This window comes from Pseudorasbora parva, chromosome 15, assembly GCF_024679245.1.
Source record: "Pseudorasbora parva isolate DD20220531a chromosome 15, ASM2467924v1, whole genome shotgun sequence".
Classification (NCBI taxonomy): Eukaryota; Metazoa; Chordata; class Actinopteri; order Cypriniformes; family Gobionidae; genus Pseudorasbora; species Pseudorasbora parva.
In genome coordinates this window covers 34,103,389-34,123,341 of record NC_090186.1, presented here as the reverse complement: position 1 = coordinate 34,123,341, position 19,953 = coordinate 34,103,389, and the positions used below count along the sequence as shown (strand labels likewise).

Sequence of the window (19,953 nt, the reverse complement as noted above, 5' to 3'; positions counted from 1 at the left end):
GAACTATTTGTTTAGGTTATTGTGACTTTTTACTCACAATTCTGACTTCTTTTCGGAGAACTCTGAGATATAAACTCGCAGTTGGTAGTTATAATGTACAATTGAGTTTTTTTTCTCCAAATTATTATTATTATTATTATTATTATTATTTTTAAGGTAATTGCCAAAACTTTTATCTCAGAATTCTCTAGCCTGGATGCTAGTCGATCTCAGCCCCGCCCACAACATTTGAGCTCGGGCAGTTCGGTCTGGACTTGATCCATAGAGGAGTGATTATGCCCGAACAGAAACTGTTCGGACCAATGAAATCATCAGGGCGGGCTTTAGACAATGACGGACAGATGATAAACAGTTTGAATTTGTCCAAATCCTAAACGGAGAGCTTGTTTGAATATGCATTCACCTTCACTATTTATCTCTGAAATGATGATCATGTTGGTAAGTAACTGTGTAACCTTAAATTCTTTTTTTTTTACAACACTGGCAAAGATCGTTTATTCCAGCATGCGTGCAGACAGGGTTGCCAAGTTTTTACAACAAAACCCGCCAACTACTAGCCCAAAACAATAGCTTCGTGAGAGGGTTCTCTGGGGGGAAAAAATGCAGTTTTTGGGTTAAAATTTGTTATTTTGGCGAGGTTGCCTGCTACAATTCGCATTCCTGGGTCTACATATCACATAATTGAGGTCGCTTCAACCCGCGGACATGGAAAACAACCCTCTGGGGAAAAAAACACTGACTTGCCAGCACAGTGCTGTTGATTTCTGTTGACATTTGACAACTAACGTTATGCGTCGCGCCGTTGCTCTGATTGGTTGTCGGTATATCCTGGTTTGGTTGAAACACGCATATGATCAGACTCATATTCTGACTAGAATTGACCACGTCAGGCTAAGAATTCTCACTTTATAACACACAATTGTGAGTGTAAATCTCTCAATTCTGAGAAAAAAAAATAGAATTGTAAGATGCAAATGACCTTTCTATTTTTATATTTAGTGGCAGGAACAAGCTTCCATGAGAAACAGTGCATTAAGAGCAGGAGGTGATAACTTTTGAAAAGGATGTGTACATTTTTCTTATTTTTTTATGTTTAAAGATCATATTGTTTTATTTAGTACTGCCTTTCGGAAGCTAATAACTAGATGTTTCCCTGAAAATGTACCCTGTACACACCCCAGATCTTAATACATCATGTTGCCTTCTTGAGCATAAATTTTTTTTCCCGTTTTTGTTATTTTTTCATTTATTTGCTATAAGAAATATTTTGGAAAGCTGGTGTTGTTTCTAATAACATGCAGATGAAAATCAAGTGCTATGTTTGGTGGTCATGTTGTGTTTCATACCTTAGCATTCTAAAGTATTTCGATGAAGTTACAAAACTTTAGTCTAACGAAATACATTACAAATTACTTTGTAACGCATGCATTTTTTAATCAGTAGTGACATCTAATAAAAGTAACCTTCCCAGCCCTGTGTTATATGCTGGTTGAGGGGTCCAGGAGAATCAAAAGCCCTTTTTTCCAAACCCCTAGAATGTGTCTGCTAATTTTAGTCGGGTGTAATGTGCAACACAGAGTCACATGCCAGGGTGATGTTACCCTGACACTGGAGCCATGGACTGTGAGAGATTTTGTGAGTTTTTTATATAAATGCTGTTGCCAGCATGACTGAGGAGCTCTTGCAAGGCAGACAGCCATAGAGCTCTTGGCAACATGGACTATATATACATGCAGGCGTGATAGATGTGCTGATTGATGTATTGTTGAGGTAAACGTATGAACGCGTTTGTCATCGAGAATCAAACTGTCCAAACCAGACAATCCGCCTGTGGAGTGTACATGAGAAATGTCACTTTTTATCATTCCCACGGGTAAATCGAGTTTAATTATTGTAAACTTTACTCTTTCTTAACTATAGTTTTTTTGTTCATCTCCCACCTTGACATGACTGCTTGAAATGTGTGAACAAAGGAATGATTGCTTACTGGCACAGACAGGCAGGTGTTTGTGGTTTGGGACTCGGATGTGAAGTTTGTTGTAGTGCTGACGGGACGGTAACAGTTGGGTAATTTAGCTGCTGTTGGTTAAGCTACTTCAATACCCTGGCTTAGCTGAAGCAGTGTGATTTCTCATGCTGTGAAATCTCATTGAGGACTTTGTCCTTTACCTAATAATCACTTTGACAATGTGGACTGTTATTGAACTTTTCATTCAAGATATTTAATCGAGTTGCACAAATATTCATATTCCATGAGTTCAGTATCGCAATTTGTATCGTAGGTGTATTGTTACACCCCTAATAATGATTGTCTTATTGTATGATACAATAAGACAATCATTATTAGGGGTGTAGCAATACACCTACGATACAAATTGCGATACTGAACTCATGGTGCAATACTATTGCAATATTTTAAGCCAAAATATTTATATTTTATTAATATTTACTTAATAATAATAATAATAATAATAATAATAATAATAATAATAATAATAATAATTATTATTATTATTATTAATAAGTAAATATTAATAAAATATAAATATTTTGGCTTAAATATTGCAATAGTATATCCACATCAACAATACATTGTCACATTTTTATGTCACAATATATCAATATAATGATGTATTATTATACCCATGATAATTGTTTATTATTATGGTTAGTGCTGGGCAATAAATTAATCGTGATCAATCGCATCTAAAATGAAAGTTTGTGTTTACATAACGTGTGTACTGTGTATAATTATTATGTATATAAATACACACTCCTTTATATATATATTTAAGAAATATTTGCATGTATATGCTGTATTTATATAATTTATCTTATAATAATATACATACTTTACATATATATTTTTCTTAAATATACATGCATGTGTGTGTGTATTTATATGCATATTAATTATACACAGTACACACACACATATGCTATGTATACATTAACTTTTATTTTGGATGCGGTAAATCAATTTCCCAGCCCTAATTATGAGCAATAACCGATAAATGAAGACAAAATAAAAATAAAAATCTAATATAAATGAGTATGCACAATATCAAATATTGACTGATACGAAGCAGTTAAAAAAAGAAAGTCTAATATCAGCCGACGACTGATGTGGTACTAGTGTTGTGCAATTATTAATGAGTATTTGTGTATCTCTTTACTGTAAAATATAAGTTTTAGTAAGAATTTTAAAAAGAGATTAATGTGCTTGATGAGCAAGACCGTGTAATATGTATAATCATTTCTGCAGTGCACAATTTTAAGCCACAAGTTCCCTCTTATGTAGTTTTCAGATTAATACCCACTTTTTATTAATTCCTAAAATGGGAAAAATCTGATCTTTATAAGCCCAGATGGCTCACATGGCTCATGTGTCCTGAACTTCATTTCATCACTTCCGAAATGGAAAGATGGAGGAAGGAAAATTTGGAACTAGAAGCACAGGAAAAACAGCTTTGTATAGTCAGAAAAGTCGTTCTGTTTCTCAGAAACTGTGCCTGGTAACTGTTATTACTAATACATGTGATCATATATAATCAAATGGAGCACTAATTTTACCAGTCACTAGCTTCCATATAGCATCATGCCAAGTCTGTCGCTTAACCACAACATGTAAGAAGGTCACGAGTTAAGGTTTTGTGCCATCTTTCAGAGTATAAATACTGTCTTGTGATGACCTGTTGACAGTCGTCAAATATGTGGGATTGCATGAGCTCATCCATGTCAGAACAAAGCGGGCTTTTCACCCCGTTCAGACGTAGACCCCCAGGAGCCTGCTGCGTCTGCGTCTAGAGGTCTAAATGAAGGTCACCCTGCTTTGAGACTTCACAGTTTGGCAGGACAGGTGTTTATCTTTCGAGACATGGTTCCTCTGAGGGGAAATAGCAGGACAGAACATTCCTGAGCCAAAAAGAGTTTGTTTTTCTGGCTGTGGAGCCTGAATATGGCTTGAAAGGGGTGGGCTGGGTCCTGCGTCTGGTATGTGTTTGTTTTCTGACCTGACACCACATGACCACCCGATTGCTCCAACTGCCAAGGTGGGAAAGATGACGTCGGTAGCCCCAAACACTTTTTATCGGTGAGATCATCCTCTTGCCCCAGACTCTTAATAGTCCTCGTTGCAGAAGGGTTTCCTCTACATTTCTCAATAGCGGCAGAGCTCGTCTTTGCCATTTCTTAAGTTCTTCCAGGCTGCAGGTTAGCTTTGTTGCTTTGGAATTAGCTTCATTTTGAGTTCTGAGCTTAGTTATACAGTTTCATTCTTACATTCTACATTTTTCTTGTTGGAATCTGACTTGGGTATACAATATTTTAGCTCAATATCTCTAGCACAACTCTCCCAGAGGGACTTGGTCCGGGTTCAGAGCACCAGAGCAGAAAGGCAGGCCTGCAGGCACCTGCCCATCATGCCAGCCCCCAGAGTCTACCGCTTCCCGATGAAGATCAGCCGCACTGAGATCATCTTGAGGAGTGAGTTTGATGGGGAGGGAAGGGGCTTTAACCGTCAGAGACTCTCAGCAAGGGCAGTCGGGTACTTTAGTGTGGTACAGGACTAAATTATGTCACGTTTAGGTTCAGACAAACTGTAATGTGCTTTTGGTATGCAATAAAATGGATATGAATAAAGCAAAATATACCCTCTTCCAGATGTAGACACATCTAACCTTTTTAAAAATCTGACCTTTTTAAAAGTCTGGATCTGTTGTTGGCATGTCTTCGAAACGAGCATTATCTGCCTGAGCACCAATGAAGTTAAAGAATGTGATATGATGTTTATCATAATGATAGTTTGAATATTTAGCTTCATTAACACTAGCTACAAAATAAAAAGGTGTAGTGCTTGATTTAAAGTGCACCATTCATAGGCTCAACCAGTTGTCATTGGTCTGAGGGAAGGAATTATCAGTTTGGCTGACCAATGACATTTAAAACATTTATTTTCGCACTTCCGTTTGTTGCCACTAGTGGCGCAACCTTTAATGGCGCGTTGAAGCCATGTCGGAACAAGTTGAACACGCTGGGGAGCGCGGGGCACAACCTACACTATACACACATGCCAGGATTACGAAACTTTGTGTATTTACTAGTTGCCATATCAACACTATATAGAGAAAAAAAAATCTTTGGAAGAGATCACTGAACATTTATTTTACCATAGCAAAAGTAAATTTCTTACATTTATTTTTCATCTCTGTTTTTGTGTTTATTTAAAATAAGACAAATCTGGTATTATTTGAATATTATATCTGATATTTAACAGTTGAGATCGTTCTTTAATGCTGATGTAACAGCAGAAGACGTGAGCCACGATTTAAATCCCAGTCGCGCAGGTGGGGCGCGTTGCAACACTGCGTTACAATGAGCCCTTATTAGAACTACGCTATTACTGTATATTCTATACTTTTATGAATTATTTTTAGAAACCATGAGAAAAGGGTAAATAAGGACTCAGTCAATGTTCAGAAATGATTCATCATTATTCTGTTTTTAACTATGCTGTATAGCTATATTAGTGATGTGTTTGTTGTCAAAATCAAAAATGTGTGTATTTTTAATGATAAAAAAGCCTTTTTTTATTTCACAAAGTTAATAATGGAATTTTGTTGACAAAATATTTTAGTTTGTTTTGGATATTTTTTTGATTATATCAGATAACATTTTAAGCTGTCATTTGCTCATGTTACAATGTGCCCCTCATGTTACAATGTATCCCACCTATGGGGCATGTTGTCACATTTCACTTCCATTCTTTCGTGGGGAAATCAACAAAAAAGTATACACCGTATTAATGGAACAAAACCACATAATTGTACTAAACGTGTGCAATTAATGTGGGAAAAAATGTATACTCTAAACCCCAAGTGGATTTACACAAACTGAGAAAGTCAAAACGTTTTAGGTTGTGCCCCACTCTCCTCTATAAACGTCCCAAAAAAATCTTAATTATAAGTGGGAAAACCCTTGGATTTTCTTTAAGCCCAGAGATTCTGAGTTGGGGTATCAGTGAGCAAACTTGTCGGATGCAGTGTCTGTATTAATGGCACATTTATTAAGTTAAGCTTAGTTTCTTTTTTCAGTAAAAACTTGTACAAAATAACAATATTGCACAATTATGATGAAAAGTATAACGATTCAATTTACAACATTCACCATTATTTGCGCATTGTTTATCATTTTGTAGAATCGTTTTTCTTTTCTTTTTTTTCTTTTTTTACCATAGCACAAGCTCATTGCAATTTTCAAGTTCCCTCAAACCATGACAGGAACATGATTCTAGAATTGAATTTGTTGAATGTCAAACCAAAATACTGGTCAAGGCATATTAATTGTAGCTCTATTTTATCCAATCAAACCACTTAACCTCTCCACACTCATTTGCTGGGTTTAATAGCACTGCAATGCCAAGTTTATCACGGAAAACCACTAAATGTCTGAAACCGATTGTCCATAACGATCCGAGAGCGGTTCTGTTTTTCTCTGTGAAATGTGTGCTTGTTTTAGCTCTGTGTGCTGAGTCAGTATTTTACCAGCCATTCTCACATTCTCAAACTTGCTTATCCTGTAGGTTTTTCCTCTATTTAATTTGTCTTTCCAAGATAATACAGTTTTCCAATGTCATTCCGTTTTCTGTCAGAAGTGTAAGTGACGTGTTTGCGATAGTCTACACAATGTAATGAAGCTAGTTTGACTAGCCTGTAAGGATGTCAGTCATCTCAACAAAAGTTGCATTGCATGGACTGCTGTTTGACAGGATGTCTTTGGGTAAAAGCAGTCTTGTTGATTTATTTCAGAAGTACTAAATATGATTGTTTACACTCTGCACATGTTCGGGGTTGGGTTTTACAATCAAAAGTGTGCTCTTGTTTCACTTGGACTACAAATGACAGAACTGTTTCCAAGCAGAGCTTCTTTTATTAGGCAACATTGCATCAAAAAGCCTCCCCTGATGGTTTTGCAACTCATTCCTGTCACTGCATTCATTTGCCCCACTCTGAGCTGAAGTGGGATCAGGTGATGCTATTTAATATCTCTGGTGTAATGCTGGTGGAAACATCAACACCTTGTGCACAAAACAGCTGATCTAAGGCTAGGAGCATTACTAGTTAAAATAAAATAAAAAATGATTTGTTTTATGTTTACATTGGATCATATCTGTGTGGACATGATGGACTGTAACTACATGGAATAAAACTATTGTGAGCAAGTTGTAATATGTAGAACCCAGTAACAACTAATGTTGTTTTGTGTGTTTTCTTTGTTTTGTTTATGTTGTTTTTGTTTGTTTGTTTGTTTATTGGTTTTGTTTGTTTGTTTGTTTTGTGTTTGTATTGTTTTTGTTTTTTGTTGATTTGTTTATATGTGTTGTTTGTTTGTGCTGTTTTGGTTTGTGTTTGTATTGTTTTTGTTTATTTGTGTTGTTTATTTATTTGTGTTGTGTAACTTTTTGTGTTGCTTTTGTTTGTGTTTGGTTTGTGTTGTTTTTGTTTGTTTGGTTTGGTTTTTGCTTGGTTTCGTTTAATTTTTACATTACAGGGTGATATATCATGAGACACTGCTTTGGGAATGCAATGTACCATTTCTCATGCCAATACAGCTCTTTTGAATTTAATTGACTGTTACTAGATGGACAAATATTTTAAGCAAGTTGTAGTAAGTAGAACCTGGTAACTTCTGCTATTTTTAGGTCCCACTCCCATGTCTTACCAGACTTTTGGTCTCAGACTTGGAGCCATGAGTAACGAGACTCGCCGAAACCATGATGCCATATTCGTTAAATCCCAGGATGTCTGCAAGTACACACATAGTCTTTGTTATCTTGATCTTTCTACCCCAAGACAGAAACCTGTATTCATTTTGTATTCGTTGACTTAAAGCATTTCTTTTGACTCATCTAAATTGCTTTAATAACATCACATTTAACTGGTTCACTGACCTGCTCACTATTCAATCAGAATCTGTTTAGAGCTTGAGGAATAATCGTTTGCTTCCTCGTCTTAAAAAATGATGCAGCACTTGACTCTAATTTCCCATTTGCGTAACCACAACTGTGGAATTAATTGGAAAGCTTGTGCCCGTGTTGTGCGACACATATGAATGATAAGGGGATTTGTGTGTTGTATTTACAAGGTGACAGCATCAGGGTGTGGTAATGAGGCTGTGCGTCAGATGATGTTTTTTTTACCCAAATGTTGCTGTAAAACATTGAGGAGGAAAAATTGGTCTTGTCTTTCAAGAAAAGGTGGCGTATCAATCCTAGTCTGATTGTCAAGCCTTTGGGCAGGATTAATGGTGCTTGTTAAGGGAAACATCCCAATTACCAATGCTCATAGGTTTAGGGATTTGAGCAATATCTTTATGTAAATTAGTTGCTACACTATTGCTTCCATGTAAATTAATTTTTTTGACCTGACCAACCATGACCTTGGTGGGACATTTGTCAATCAGCTGCTTTCTGTTTCCTTGTCACACCTAGGGGGGTTATGGGTTAATTTAACTGTTTAATGTGGCTCTTTTGAATGTTTGAGAGATCTTTAAATGTTAAAGCTACACTGTGATATATTTTCCCCCATCTAGTGGTGAAAAGGTAGCCTAGAAATCTAGACGCACCCTAGAGGCAGCAAATTTAATCTGCCCGCAAGTGTCGTCTAGGAACTCTCAATGCCCTTCTGAGCTGTATTCCTCACAATCTGGACGGGCCAATCATATCGTGTATAGAGTCGGCGGGCGGGGCCATAATGATGACGGCCGAGTTGCGTTTGCGTGCTTCTAGTAAACACAGAAACTGGCGAACGGCGGCGGCCTTTCGAATCAGCTTTGACCGCGACTCTGGAAGACTTGGAGTTGAGCTTTTCTCTGAGAAAAGAACAAAGAGCGGCACTGAAGTCATTCTTAAAAAGGGAAGATGTGTTCGGAGTTTAGCCGGCCGGATATGGTGAATGTTTAATCTAACAAGCTCTGTTTCACCTTCATTGCTCTGGTTGGTTGTAGCGCTATCCTATCGCGTGCAGAGGGAGTTTGAAAGACAACCGTTTATCCCGCCCCTCGGATTGAGCCCTGTCTATGGTGAGTTTCCAGACCAAACATCTTGATGTGGGTCTGGCTTGTCAGGCTAGTGAAAAGGTATATGACCATCCAGAGAATATTAGTTTCTGTTCCTCTCAATACTGTTTTCGTTTTAACTCCTACGGTGGCCGATTCAGTCCAAGATTAACATGGCTTCCAGTTCGACCTCGTCCATGAGTCAAGTGTTAAAACGCGAAAGGCGAAGCTTGAATTTACGGGTATGTCCCTCTTTGGCTAATGTACTTTCAAGATGGAGAAGCAACATGGCGACCAGCATTCGAACCCCTCACCCGTATGCATTTTCAATGGCATATTATAAACTTACGAGAATACTTTATTACTTAAAAGAAGTAAATATACATTAATGAGCACATATATTTTTGAAAGAACTAAGTGTTTTTAGCTAAGAATAAGTTACACAGTGTAGCTTTAAAGAGATACCATTTTTGGTCACATTTACTTACCCTAATGTAATGTTCCAAATGTATACACACCGATCAGACATAACATTATGACAGGTGAATAACACTGATTATCTCTTCATCACAGCACCTGTTAATGGGTGGGATATATTAGGCAGCAAGTGAACATTTTGTCCTCAAAGTTGATGTGTTAAAAGCAGAAAAATGGGCAAGCGTAAGGATTTGAGTGAGTTTGACTAGGGCCAAATTGTGATGGCTATACGACTGGGTCAGAGCATCTCCAAAACTAGTTCTTGTGGGGTGTTCACGGTCTGCAGTGGTCAGTATCTATCAAAAGCTGTCCAAGGAAGGAGCAGTGATGAACTGGCGACAGGGTCATGGTTCACTTATGCACGTGGAGAGAGAAGAATGGCCTGTGTGGCCCAATCAATCAGACGAGCTACTGTAGCTCAAATTGCTCAAGAAGTGAATGCTACTTCTGATAGAAACAACCACTGAAAGTGGCAACAGTGGGCACGTGAGCATCAGCATGGGACCATTGAGCGATGGGAAAAAGGTGGCCTAATCTGATGATTCATGTTTTCTTTTATATCACGTAAATGGCCAGGTGTGTTTGCGTTGCTTGGGGAACATATGCACCAGGATGCACTATGGGAAGAAGGCAAGCTAGCAGAGGCAGTGTGATGCTTTGGGCAATATTCTGCTGGGAAACCTTGGGTCCTGCCATGTTGATGTTGCTTTGACATGTAACACCTACCTAAGCATTGTTGCACACCATGTTCACTCTTTCACAGAAATGGTATTCCCTGATGGCTGTGGCCTCTTTCAGCTAAATAATGCGCCCTGCCGCAGAGCAGAAATGGTTCAGGAATGCTTTGAGGAGCACAACATGAGTTTGAGGTGTTGACTCTGTGCAGAGATGCTGAACAAACAAGTCCGAACCATGGGGACCCTTAAAGGATCTGCTGCTAACATCTTGGTGCCAGATACAACAGACAGCACACCTTTAGGAGTCTAGTGAAGTCCATGCCTCAAATACAGCTCTCATTGGCCAGCTGTACATATGCGCATATCTCCGTTATTCACAGAAACCTCGCAGCTGAAGCTATAACGCAGCTTTTCTTACTCTTTAATGATCAAATTGTATTTAATAATTTCATTATATCATTTTATATATGGATTATATACAATTAATGCAATATACTTCAATGGAATTATGGGAATGTCAGGATGAAATTAATCTTAACATGATTATAAAGCCATACAGAGCAAGTTATTTTTGCGTACGTGTGGTTTCAGTTGTTCTTATATTTATTTCGTAAATTTAGAAATCCAGCAAGTTATATGACTAATATTTGTGTTTCCGCTTAAATGCATGCTAGCAAAAACCATGATTCTTGGTTGTTTCCAGCAGTCACTTTTTCACTGATAAGGCAATAGAGGCAGGACCACATTAAAAATGTTGGGTTACAAAATAATAAATAGTGCAAAAAATATACACAGAACACACTCATTACCAAAAATTCAGCTCTCCAATTGAAAATATTCTAGTGACTGATCACATCTACATTTTTCAGTTGGCCAAATTGAATGAAATTGCATCAATTCGCAGAAATTCAATTTGGCCAGCTGAAAAATGTACATATGGTCAGTCACTAGAATTTTTTTCAATTGGAGACCTGATTTTTTTTTTTTTTTTTTACAAAATGAGAGCCAATATTATTTTTAATATTAGTATATGGTACCATTAAGTTTCAGAGGGAAGCCGTGTGTATTTTACCTCCCTTGAGCTTATTATGTCTCTAATTGTGGTCCTAGTGTGCGGTATGAATTTTTAGAGATGATTCAACTCTGTGAAAGTAAGCACCCCGTGTATTCGTAGCCATTAGTTGTTGGTGACATCATCCGATAACCTGATTTCAAGCTCATTATTTGATCCTGTGCCTTTTAAGACAAGCTATCTCCCCGTCAGTAATTTAAAGAGACTTCCTGAGACGCCTTTGATCCATTGTGTGGGAAACATTTTCTTTGAATTTTCCTGAAATGTAAATCTTAAATTGTCCTTTGTATGTAGCTCACTAGGTTTCAGAGGCAGCGTTTCAGTCCCTCTGTATCTGCGTCCCTTGCTGTTTTTTTTCTCGAAAGGGTTAAGAAATACATCCATGTTTTTCTCCACCCACCTGATCGTAATAGTTATGATGTGATTGTAACATTGACCGCTTTACCCTTCGCCCATCCAGGCATGAATAATTGATCAGGTCCGGAAAGTGCAATAAGTGGACCACATCCTGCTCTGTGAACGCTGTGGCAGAGCGTCTAACTGCTAGCCTACTGGTCCGGTCTTATTTTACCACAGCAGTGTTTGCTTGAGAATAGCCGGAACAACATGCTGCTGTCTCTGAGATCTCATGGAGTCATTGATGGCAGTTTGGGGATTGATGCGAACGGCTCTAGTGCACTTGTTACAAGTGCACCTAAAGACCAGGATGGACTTCTACAGTACATCTGCTGTCAGAAGAGGCTCGGTGGTTCTCTCCTCTCATGTAGGTGCTATTCGGACTCTTTAGCTTAATGTCAGTCTGTAAATTATCAATTGAATCGGTTGGAAACTTAAACGACTTGGTGTTTGTGTGAGATCTTTGGTTTCACTGTCTGATTATTATAATTTTCTGGTTGCAATTTCTAATAAACTAATAGGTAGTGCTGTTTAAATAACACATTGCTGTGACTTTTTATAATGAATAACATTATAAAATGAAAAATATACTCTTTTTTTATTACATATGTATAGTATGTTTTATTTGTATTGTTTTATTTGTGAATATTGGTAGAATAGGAAGTACAGTGGAGGTAATGCTATCAGTGTGTGATCTAATGGTAGTACATTACCGAACTGGCTTGAAGGCAGATCGGTTCATATTAAGGCTGACACTGAGTGCTTTTGGACCAGAGCCAGCCTTTAAAGTGCTGTTCAGTTTGTCCGGGTTAAATGGGCCAAGTATGCTTGCCTTTGTTTTCGAGTTTTAAATTGCATTCATTGCACTTGAAAATCTCTATAAAGAGGCCATAATAACCAATGAAGTTCATTTGTACCTCAGTCTCTGGAGTGGCTTAATCTGCTGACTCGTTAGATATGAACTGGTTTTGTGATTTTCATTTATGATTAGCTCAACATATTTTAAGAGTAATGTTTGTTTCTGTTTTAAAGGAGGATGAATTTAGGGTGTTTGCTTATATAACAGCCCTTTTGCATACACATTAAGGCTAACGTAGGTGTGTTTTATGTGTTAAAGACAAAGAACATTTGAGAAGGGACGAGTGTAGAGTGGGTTACACACACATGGGCAGTCAGGACCGCTTGGCTTTCTTAAAGTGGGGCACAAAACTGTAATGTTGGAATAGATTTGACAGATGACTTGATTACTGCTTGGCTTGTCCAGATGGCTCAGCTCTAATGTCATATTTTTTCATGGAGTCTTGAGCTGTAGGGAGAATTCTACATTCAGACTTGTTTAATCCAATTAATGTGTTCTGCAAGCCATTTGTTTCTGGTTAAGGTAAAGTTTAACGTTGGTGCGCATTGCATGCCATGATCTTCTTTTCACCAACTTTCATATTGATTAAAAAAATAGTACTTATCCCAAGACAGATGTTGTTTTAAAGGTGCCCTAAGAATGAAAAATTGAATTAACCTTGCCATAGTTAAATGAAAAAAGTCAGTTCATGGACATCACATACTGTGAGTCTCAAACACCGTTGCCTCCTCCTTCATATGTAAATCTTGCCTAGGGCCTTGCATGTCAGCCCATGTTCATTGTCAGGAGGTCAACAGTCATGTTTGATGTTTATTTACAATTGGATACCACAACAAAGTAATTCAAAGTTGTTCGTTTGCTCGGCTCATTTCACCACAGACAGTTTTTCTAACCTGGGGCAATATAGCAGGATTCGCTCAGCGTCTAAAACTGAAGAAAGGGCAGATTCCAACTGTATTCCTGCAAGCAGTAAGTAGTGATGTTATCCACTTATAGACTGCCAAACCCATTTCGGATTAAATTGAAAGTTTCTTAGTAAGACAACATTACGATAATATCCCCTGTGTTGTCTAGATTTAACGCAAGATGCTAGTATTGGAAACTCCAAGTAGCACACATAACAGTTTGTCAAATGACAAAGGTTAATATTTTTTCCTGTCAGTGTTGTCATAAAATACAACAGTAGATACGTATGTCGATCCTTTTTGACTGATTGAAATCTAAATGAGCCTATATTTCATCATCAACACATAACTCAGAAGCGAACTATGTTTACTACTACTGTTTAGTTTCTTACAGATCGCTCATTGTAGCTAACGTCACCTTCTCCACCATCCAAGTGTAAAAGATAGTCATTTGACAAGGCTTCAAGTCAATTTGTTAAATAAATATACATTTTTGAGAACTGAAGTATGATCATTTTGGAGCGGGTGAGTAGTAAACATAACACTGACGATTTTGAGTGGCTTCTACATTACTTTGTTTGGCTAAATAAATCGACTTTTAAATCAGCACTCTACTGTCAAACTGAAACGTTACTGTACAAACAACATATTTACGCGCTACCAGTTCAGTTCGTGATTCAAAGTTGAGAGGCTATCATTGTAAAATCATTGCCATGACGGATGTTATAGATGTGTTAGCTATCACTGAGCTGCGCAATCAGAGCAGAACTCAACATTAATATTAATGACTCTTCCAAATAAGGCAAAAACAGAGCATTACACCCTAGGGACAATTTCTAGGGTTGTAAATGGACCTGTAAAACTGTATCTGGACAATTTTTGACCTTAAATAAGCCAAATACCCTCTAGATATCAAAGAACAATTTAAAATATTGCTTCAAATCATTCCAGGGCACCTTTAAATGTTATGTTTTATGTTAAATGTTGTTTATATGTTTTGCTGTTTTTTTTAAAAAAATGTTATATTTTGTTGAATGTTGTTTTATGGGTTAACGTTAACAGTTTTATGTTGTTTTTGTTGTTGTTGTTTTGTTGCGCTTTTTGTTTTAATTTTTGTTTTATTTAGTTATTTTTTAGGTTTTTGTTGTTGCCTTTACTGTTATTTTATTTTGTGTTTATTTTAAACATTATGTTTGTTTTTTTGTTTGTTGTTTTAATTTTTGTTATATTTAGATATTAAGTTTTATGTGGTTGCGTTTTCTGTTTTTTTATTTTATTTGTTGTTCATTTTAAATGTTAGGTTTGTTTTTGTAGTTTTTTGTGTGTAATGTTTTTTTTGTTTGCGTTAAATTTTGTTATATTTAGTTATTTTCAAGTTTTATATGGTTGCGTTTTCAGTTGTTTTTTTTTAACGATTTTTTGTTCAATTTAAATGTTACGATTTTTTTAATGTTTTGTTTAGTGCTGTCAAAATTAGTGTGTTAACGCGTACGATTAATTTTTTCCGTTTAACACCTAAAAATATATAAGTTGTTAATTTGGAGACTGAGAAATAATCACAATATAAAATATCCAAATCTCTGATGTTTTTAATCACGATTACAGATTTTTATTTTTATTTTTGTTTACTAAATGATTTCACCAGTTGTTTTTCTTTTCTTTTTTTCCCCCTTTCAGATAAAACTGTGAAATGTGTAAAAACTATATAAACTTTTAACTGTTGTTTCTTTGTCGGACAGAAGGTCTCAAATTGGCAATATGGACAAGAACTATTGCTCTGTAGTAAATAGTTTGGCTATGTGGCTATTTAGATGACCTACCCCCACTAAAATGATTGAACTGCAGTGGGAAAAATGTGGTTAAACAGGTGAAAGGATAAAAAAAGGTTTTGTTTTTGCAATGCCCTGCTGTGTGAAGCAAATAAACAGGAAATGGCGGAGGGCATATGTAGTCTGGTAATGAGCTACAGAGAGAGCCTTACCTCCAGACTCTGTAAACAGACCTCTCTCACCTGCACAATGCTGCATTGATCGATTAGTCAATCGTGTCATGGCAGGGACCTGTCCTGTGTTCGTGCTAAGCTTTCATTCCGACCTCTGCCTCCCTGCTCTCTCAAATCCAACCTGGCAAAAGTACCCAAGCTGTGCTGTAAAACAAGATCATATCAAGGCTCTGTTTTTATTCTGCGTGATATATTCCCGGCATGGATGTGAAAATGATAGCAAAAAACACTTGCATTGCGCCTGGCGTCGCATTGGGCTGGGTGTATGATAGGGCCAATAGTGTTACATTTAGTTTAGTTTAAGTGACAAATATTTCACTTTATCTACATTATTGGCTTTTTGGATGCTCCCTTAAGTAATTCATCCTGGCTCCGACTCTGTTTTGGTGGGTAGCCTTTTTTTAATGCACAGTCGCTTGAACTACTGCTGATGGGATCTTCTTACAGATAATCTTTTCCCCTTTCCCTGATATAAAATGTCCTAATTAACTCTTGCTGTCCAACTCACCTGATCGATGTGTCTTACAGCTCCATGTTTCTCTCTCTCTCTCTCTCTCTCTCTCTCTCTCTCTCTCTCTCTCTCTCTCTCTCTCTCTCTCTCTCTCTCTCTCTCTCTCTCTCTCTCTCTCTCTCTCTCTCTCTCTCTCTCTCTCTCTCTCTCTCTCTCTCTCTCTCTCAAACCTGGTCCTCTGTTACTATTTTGGGGCCTGTTCAGTGCAAAAGTCCTTATTTCTTTACCATAAGTTTTCAAACTGATGCTTAATTCAGGTTTTTCCTCTCTTTCCACAGGCCCCCCATTGCCAAGACAGACCCCTCAGGTGCAGAATGGCCCTTCACCGGAGGAGCTGGAGGTGCAGAGAAGGTAAATACCGTTACAGACACTGACTGCAGCAAATAGTACACATGTATTGATGTGATGAAGCTTGAGTCAATTTTTTCCCGCAATTCAAGAACATTTTCCATCATTTATTAGACAACGCTTCCCCACCATTGATGGAATTTTCCAGCTTTCCTTGTTTTCACAGTTATACTGTAGGGGACGCTATTACGTATTCTCTGAACGAGTACAGAATCTCCAGATCAAAATACATGTGAAGAAGAAGCAGAAACAAGGGATGTAATAACACCATCAAAACTGCCTATTGTAACCGAATGTAATGTTGACCCAGGACGAGCTATAGGACTGTCCATCTATGATTTGATCAGCATTCTGAATCTGATCCAGACATAGTCTTTAACAAAAAAAATGATTTTTCTCTGCTTTTTGCAACACCCACAGTGTTGAATAGAAAAAGAAGAATGCATGAAGCTACAATAAAAAGCACAGGGTCTGTTCTTTATTTTGATGTATAGCATATTCAGATTTGTATACAACTGAATATTCTGGGGGCCATGAAACTTCTGTTAAAAATCCGAATCCAAAATCTTTTTTTCCACAGTTATACTGTAGGGGACGCTATTACGCATCCTTTGAACGAGTACATGATCTCCAGATCAAAATACATGTGAAGAAGAAGCAGAAACAAGCGATGTAAAAACAGGATCAAAACTGCCTAATGTTGCCGCATGTAATGTTGACTCAGGACGAGCTATAGGCAGGGTGTTATAAGTAAATTGTATGTTTCAAGGCGTCTTATTTGTTTCCCCAAATACCAATAGAACAGTGATATTGGACTTATTTTTGTCCTTGTAAGTTTATTCATCAAAATTGTTTTTTATTTATGGTCTAAAAAAAATGTTAGTGTGAAAAATTGCTTATTACACCTTAAAAGATGATTTTAAACACAAAAACAACTTCCACCTTATGGGCAAACACGTGCACAGATTCAGAGTTGACATCTGCATGTGTGATGGTGAGAATATGAACCAGGTGAACCCTCACACTGCAGAATCAAACGCAGATAGCGCAGCAATGTGATGTTAATGTCTGTTGGACTAAGTTCAGTTAAATCACCACTTTGAAGCTCTGAATTAGCTTTTTCATGAGCGTGTTTTTATCAAGATTTCTGTGGACTTCAAAGGATGACGGAGGCTTTTACTCACCCAGGTCTTGTTAATGAAAAGATTTTCTGCAACGAGTTCCCAAAGGAAGCTGCAGTCAAGGTTGAGGCTGCTTGCTCAAAGCTCACAAACTGCTTGACAGAGTTTTTCCTTCTACTTGTTTCTTTAATACCACACCATTGATGCAACTATTGCATCTTTATTGGATTTTATTGCATTAAGGCTATTGCAGTAAAATGTTACCATAAAGCATAAAAGGCTGTGCTATATTGTGAATACAGTCATGTTAGGTGGCATTGTTAGACTTGCCATTTTATATTTATTATATGACGAAAAAAGGACACACTGCCCAGCCAAAAAAAAGGGTAGCTGTTTGGATTTAAATAGGCAAATGCTTTAGAGCTGATGATTGAATCATTATTGCAGTCATATTATGTTTATAGTATAGTATGTTATATATTATATCATCGATGGAGTGTGTAGCTTTTAATTTCTTAAACAACCACATAGGAAGACATGACCATATTCCAGTATGACAATGTCAATAATTGTGAAAGAATGGGAGGGAGCACGAAGAATCATTTTCACACATGATTTGGCACTTCTGAGTCTAGACCTTAAATTCATTGCAGGATTTTGGGATGCGCTGGAGGAGACTTTACACAGTGCTTGACTCTTGCATTGTCAATATAATATTTTGACCAAAAATTGATGCACCACTTGATGGAAATACATTTTATATAATGTTATTATTTCCATCTAAAGGTGCATACATTTTTGGTCAAGATCTTGTTTGGTCAACATCATGGCCATAATGTGTCTTCCTACATGGTTGTTTAAGAAATGAAAAGCTACAAACTCCATCAGTGATATTATATATTACATGCTAGAAACATCATAATCACGGCAATAATGAGCCAATCATACACTTCCTTTAAGAGTCTATGTAAGATTGTGGCCAAAACTGGTACTGCAATAACTTTCAAATGACTGTAGAGCGGTGTATACCTCTCCCCCTCCCCCCTGACTCGAGGTTGCCAGATTGGCTGCAGGATCAGCAGGAACGTTTGTAGCTGGAGCTGAGGTAACTAGAGCAGATCTGGCAACCCGGATGCCGAAAAAATACTATCTTTGTGATTGGTAGATCGGTGGAGGGTGGAGCTTTAGGCCAAAACACAACATGTCAACATCAACATCAGTTGAGGGCTACAACAACAACTTTTAAATGACAATATCCTGGCCGGACTACTGTTGTCAGTGATCTAAGTATTTGAAATTAACATGATTTCTTAATGTCTAGTGACACATCAGGGCCATTTTATGATTAATTCAAATACATTTCTTACATACAGTTTCTTTAAATATTTGCCTATTTAAATCCGAATGACAAGCCACTTTCTTTTTGGCCTGGCAATATAATTTTATCATATATAATTTTAACATAGATAAAACGTTTTGGGATATTTAATATAGGACGTAATGACAATGGTAAATTTAAATGTGATTCGTAAGGTTGTGTGTGTTTGTGTGTGATTATTAATGTGTGCCTTTGTGGTTGCATTAGAAGAAAATTATTGCAAAGGGGCAGAAATATTATAAAAACTATCCTTCTGCCCATTTTTTCTTTTGATTAATGTGCATGATTCATCATTCACAGTAAAAACGGACATTTATTATATAAAAAGGTCCCATTTTGAATTTGTTTTGTCCTTAATAACTTAATGAAAGTTATTAGCGTTTGCATCGATGGAGAGAAGTGAAAGAACTTCTACAGCTCTGTTACAGTTACTGTTTCTCCATCAGCGATGCATCATTGCATGAGACGTACCCAAAGGAGTCTGGGGTGCTTCAGAATACTGAACATGATCTCAGTCTTTTGATGGTGACTCAGCATTGGTCATGTCCTACTTCTTCGCTACAGAAGAAATGTCAAATCTTCACAGGCTTTATCTGCAAAGCCCCTGCAGCCTGTTCAACATTAACTATTGGTGTATTCCCTGAGTGCTCTGAGCCAGACGAAGACGCCATTGGACACAGTTTCACGTCCTGCATGACAAACATTGTTTGGCTGCCTTTTTCACACCAGACAGATGTGCTCCACGGCATAGTAAAGCGCCTGAGGAGTGTACAAGGATTCAGTGTACTGCAGACATGTTAACGATTTGTTATCATTTGTGTCAAGTGTTCACATCATGGCTGGGTTTTTGAGTTTATTAAAATAGTGTGGGATGGACAGTGCTAGCTGGCTCTCTTGCCTTCATGGATAAATGCTGTGGAGGGCCTAATAGCTCTGGCCTTCCCTTCAAAACTGGCTATTTTTGAGAAAGTGTTCCATCGATTGATTTTTCTCCGTTTTGTATTCTAGTTGTAGTCAAGGTCAGAGAGTCTTTGGACAGTTTGTGAATTTATATTGCGAAAAAATGCTATAATTACTATAGGGTGCCCTAAGACCCAATTTCAGTATGAGCTGTGGTAGACCAACAACTTTGTTTTAGTATGCTTTCATGCCA

At 37.3% G+C, this 19,953-nt stretch overlaps 1 protein-coding gene across 9 annotated transcripts in view; it reads left to right on the top strand.

Moving 5' to 3' along the window:
• Window positions 1–19,953, top strand: part of enah (ENAH actin regulator) — a 148,940-nt gene that overhangs the window by 88,908 nt on the left and 40,079 nt on the right. For 8 of the 9 annotated variants that reach the window (XM_067417855.1, XM_067417854.1, XM_067417858.1 and 5 more), the window contains exon 4: window positions 16,232–16,304. In XM_067417855.1, coding sequence (XP_067273956.1) covers window positions 16,232–16,304 — 73 coding nt within the window. Of the gene's footprint in view, window positions 1–4,128; window positions 4,213–4,330; window positions 4,486–16,231; window positions 16,305–19,953 lie in introns of those variants that run through there. The other variant, XM_067417856.1, reaches the window with a different exon arrangement.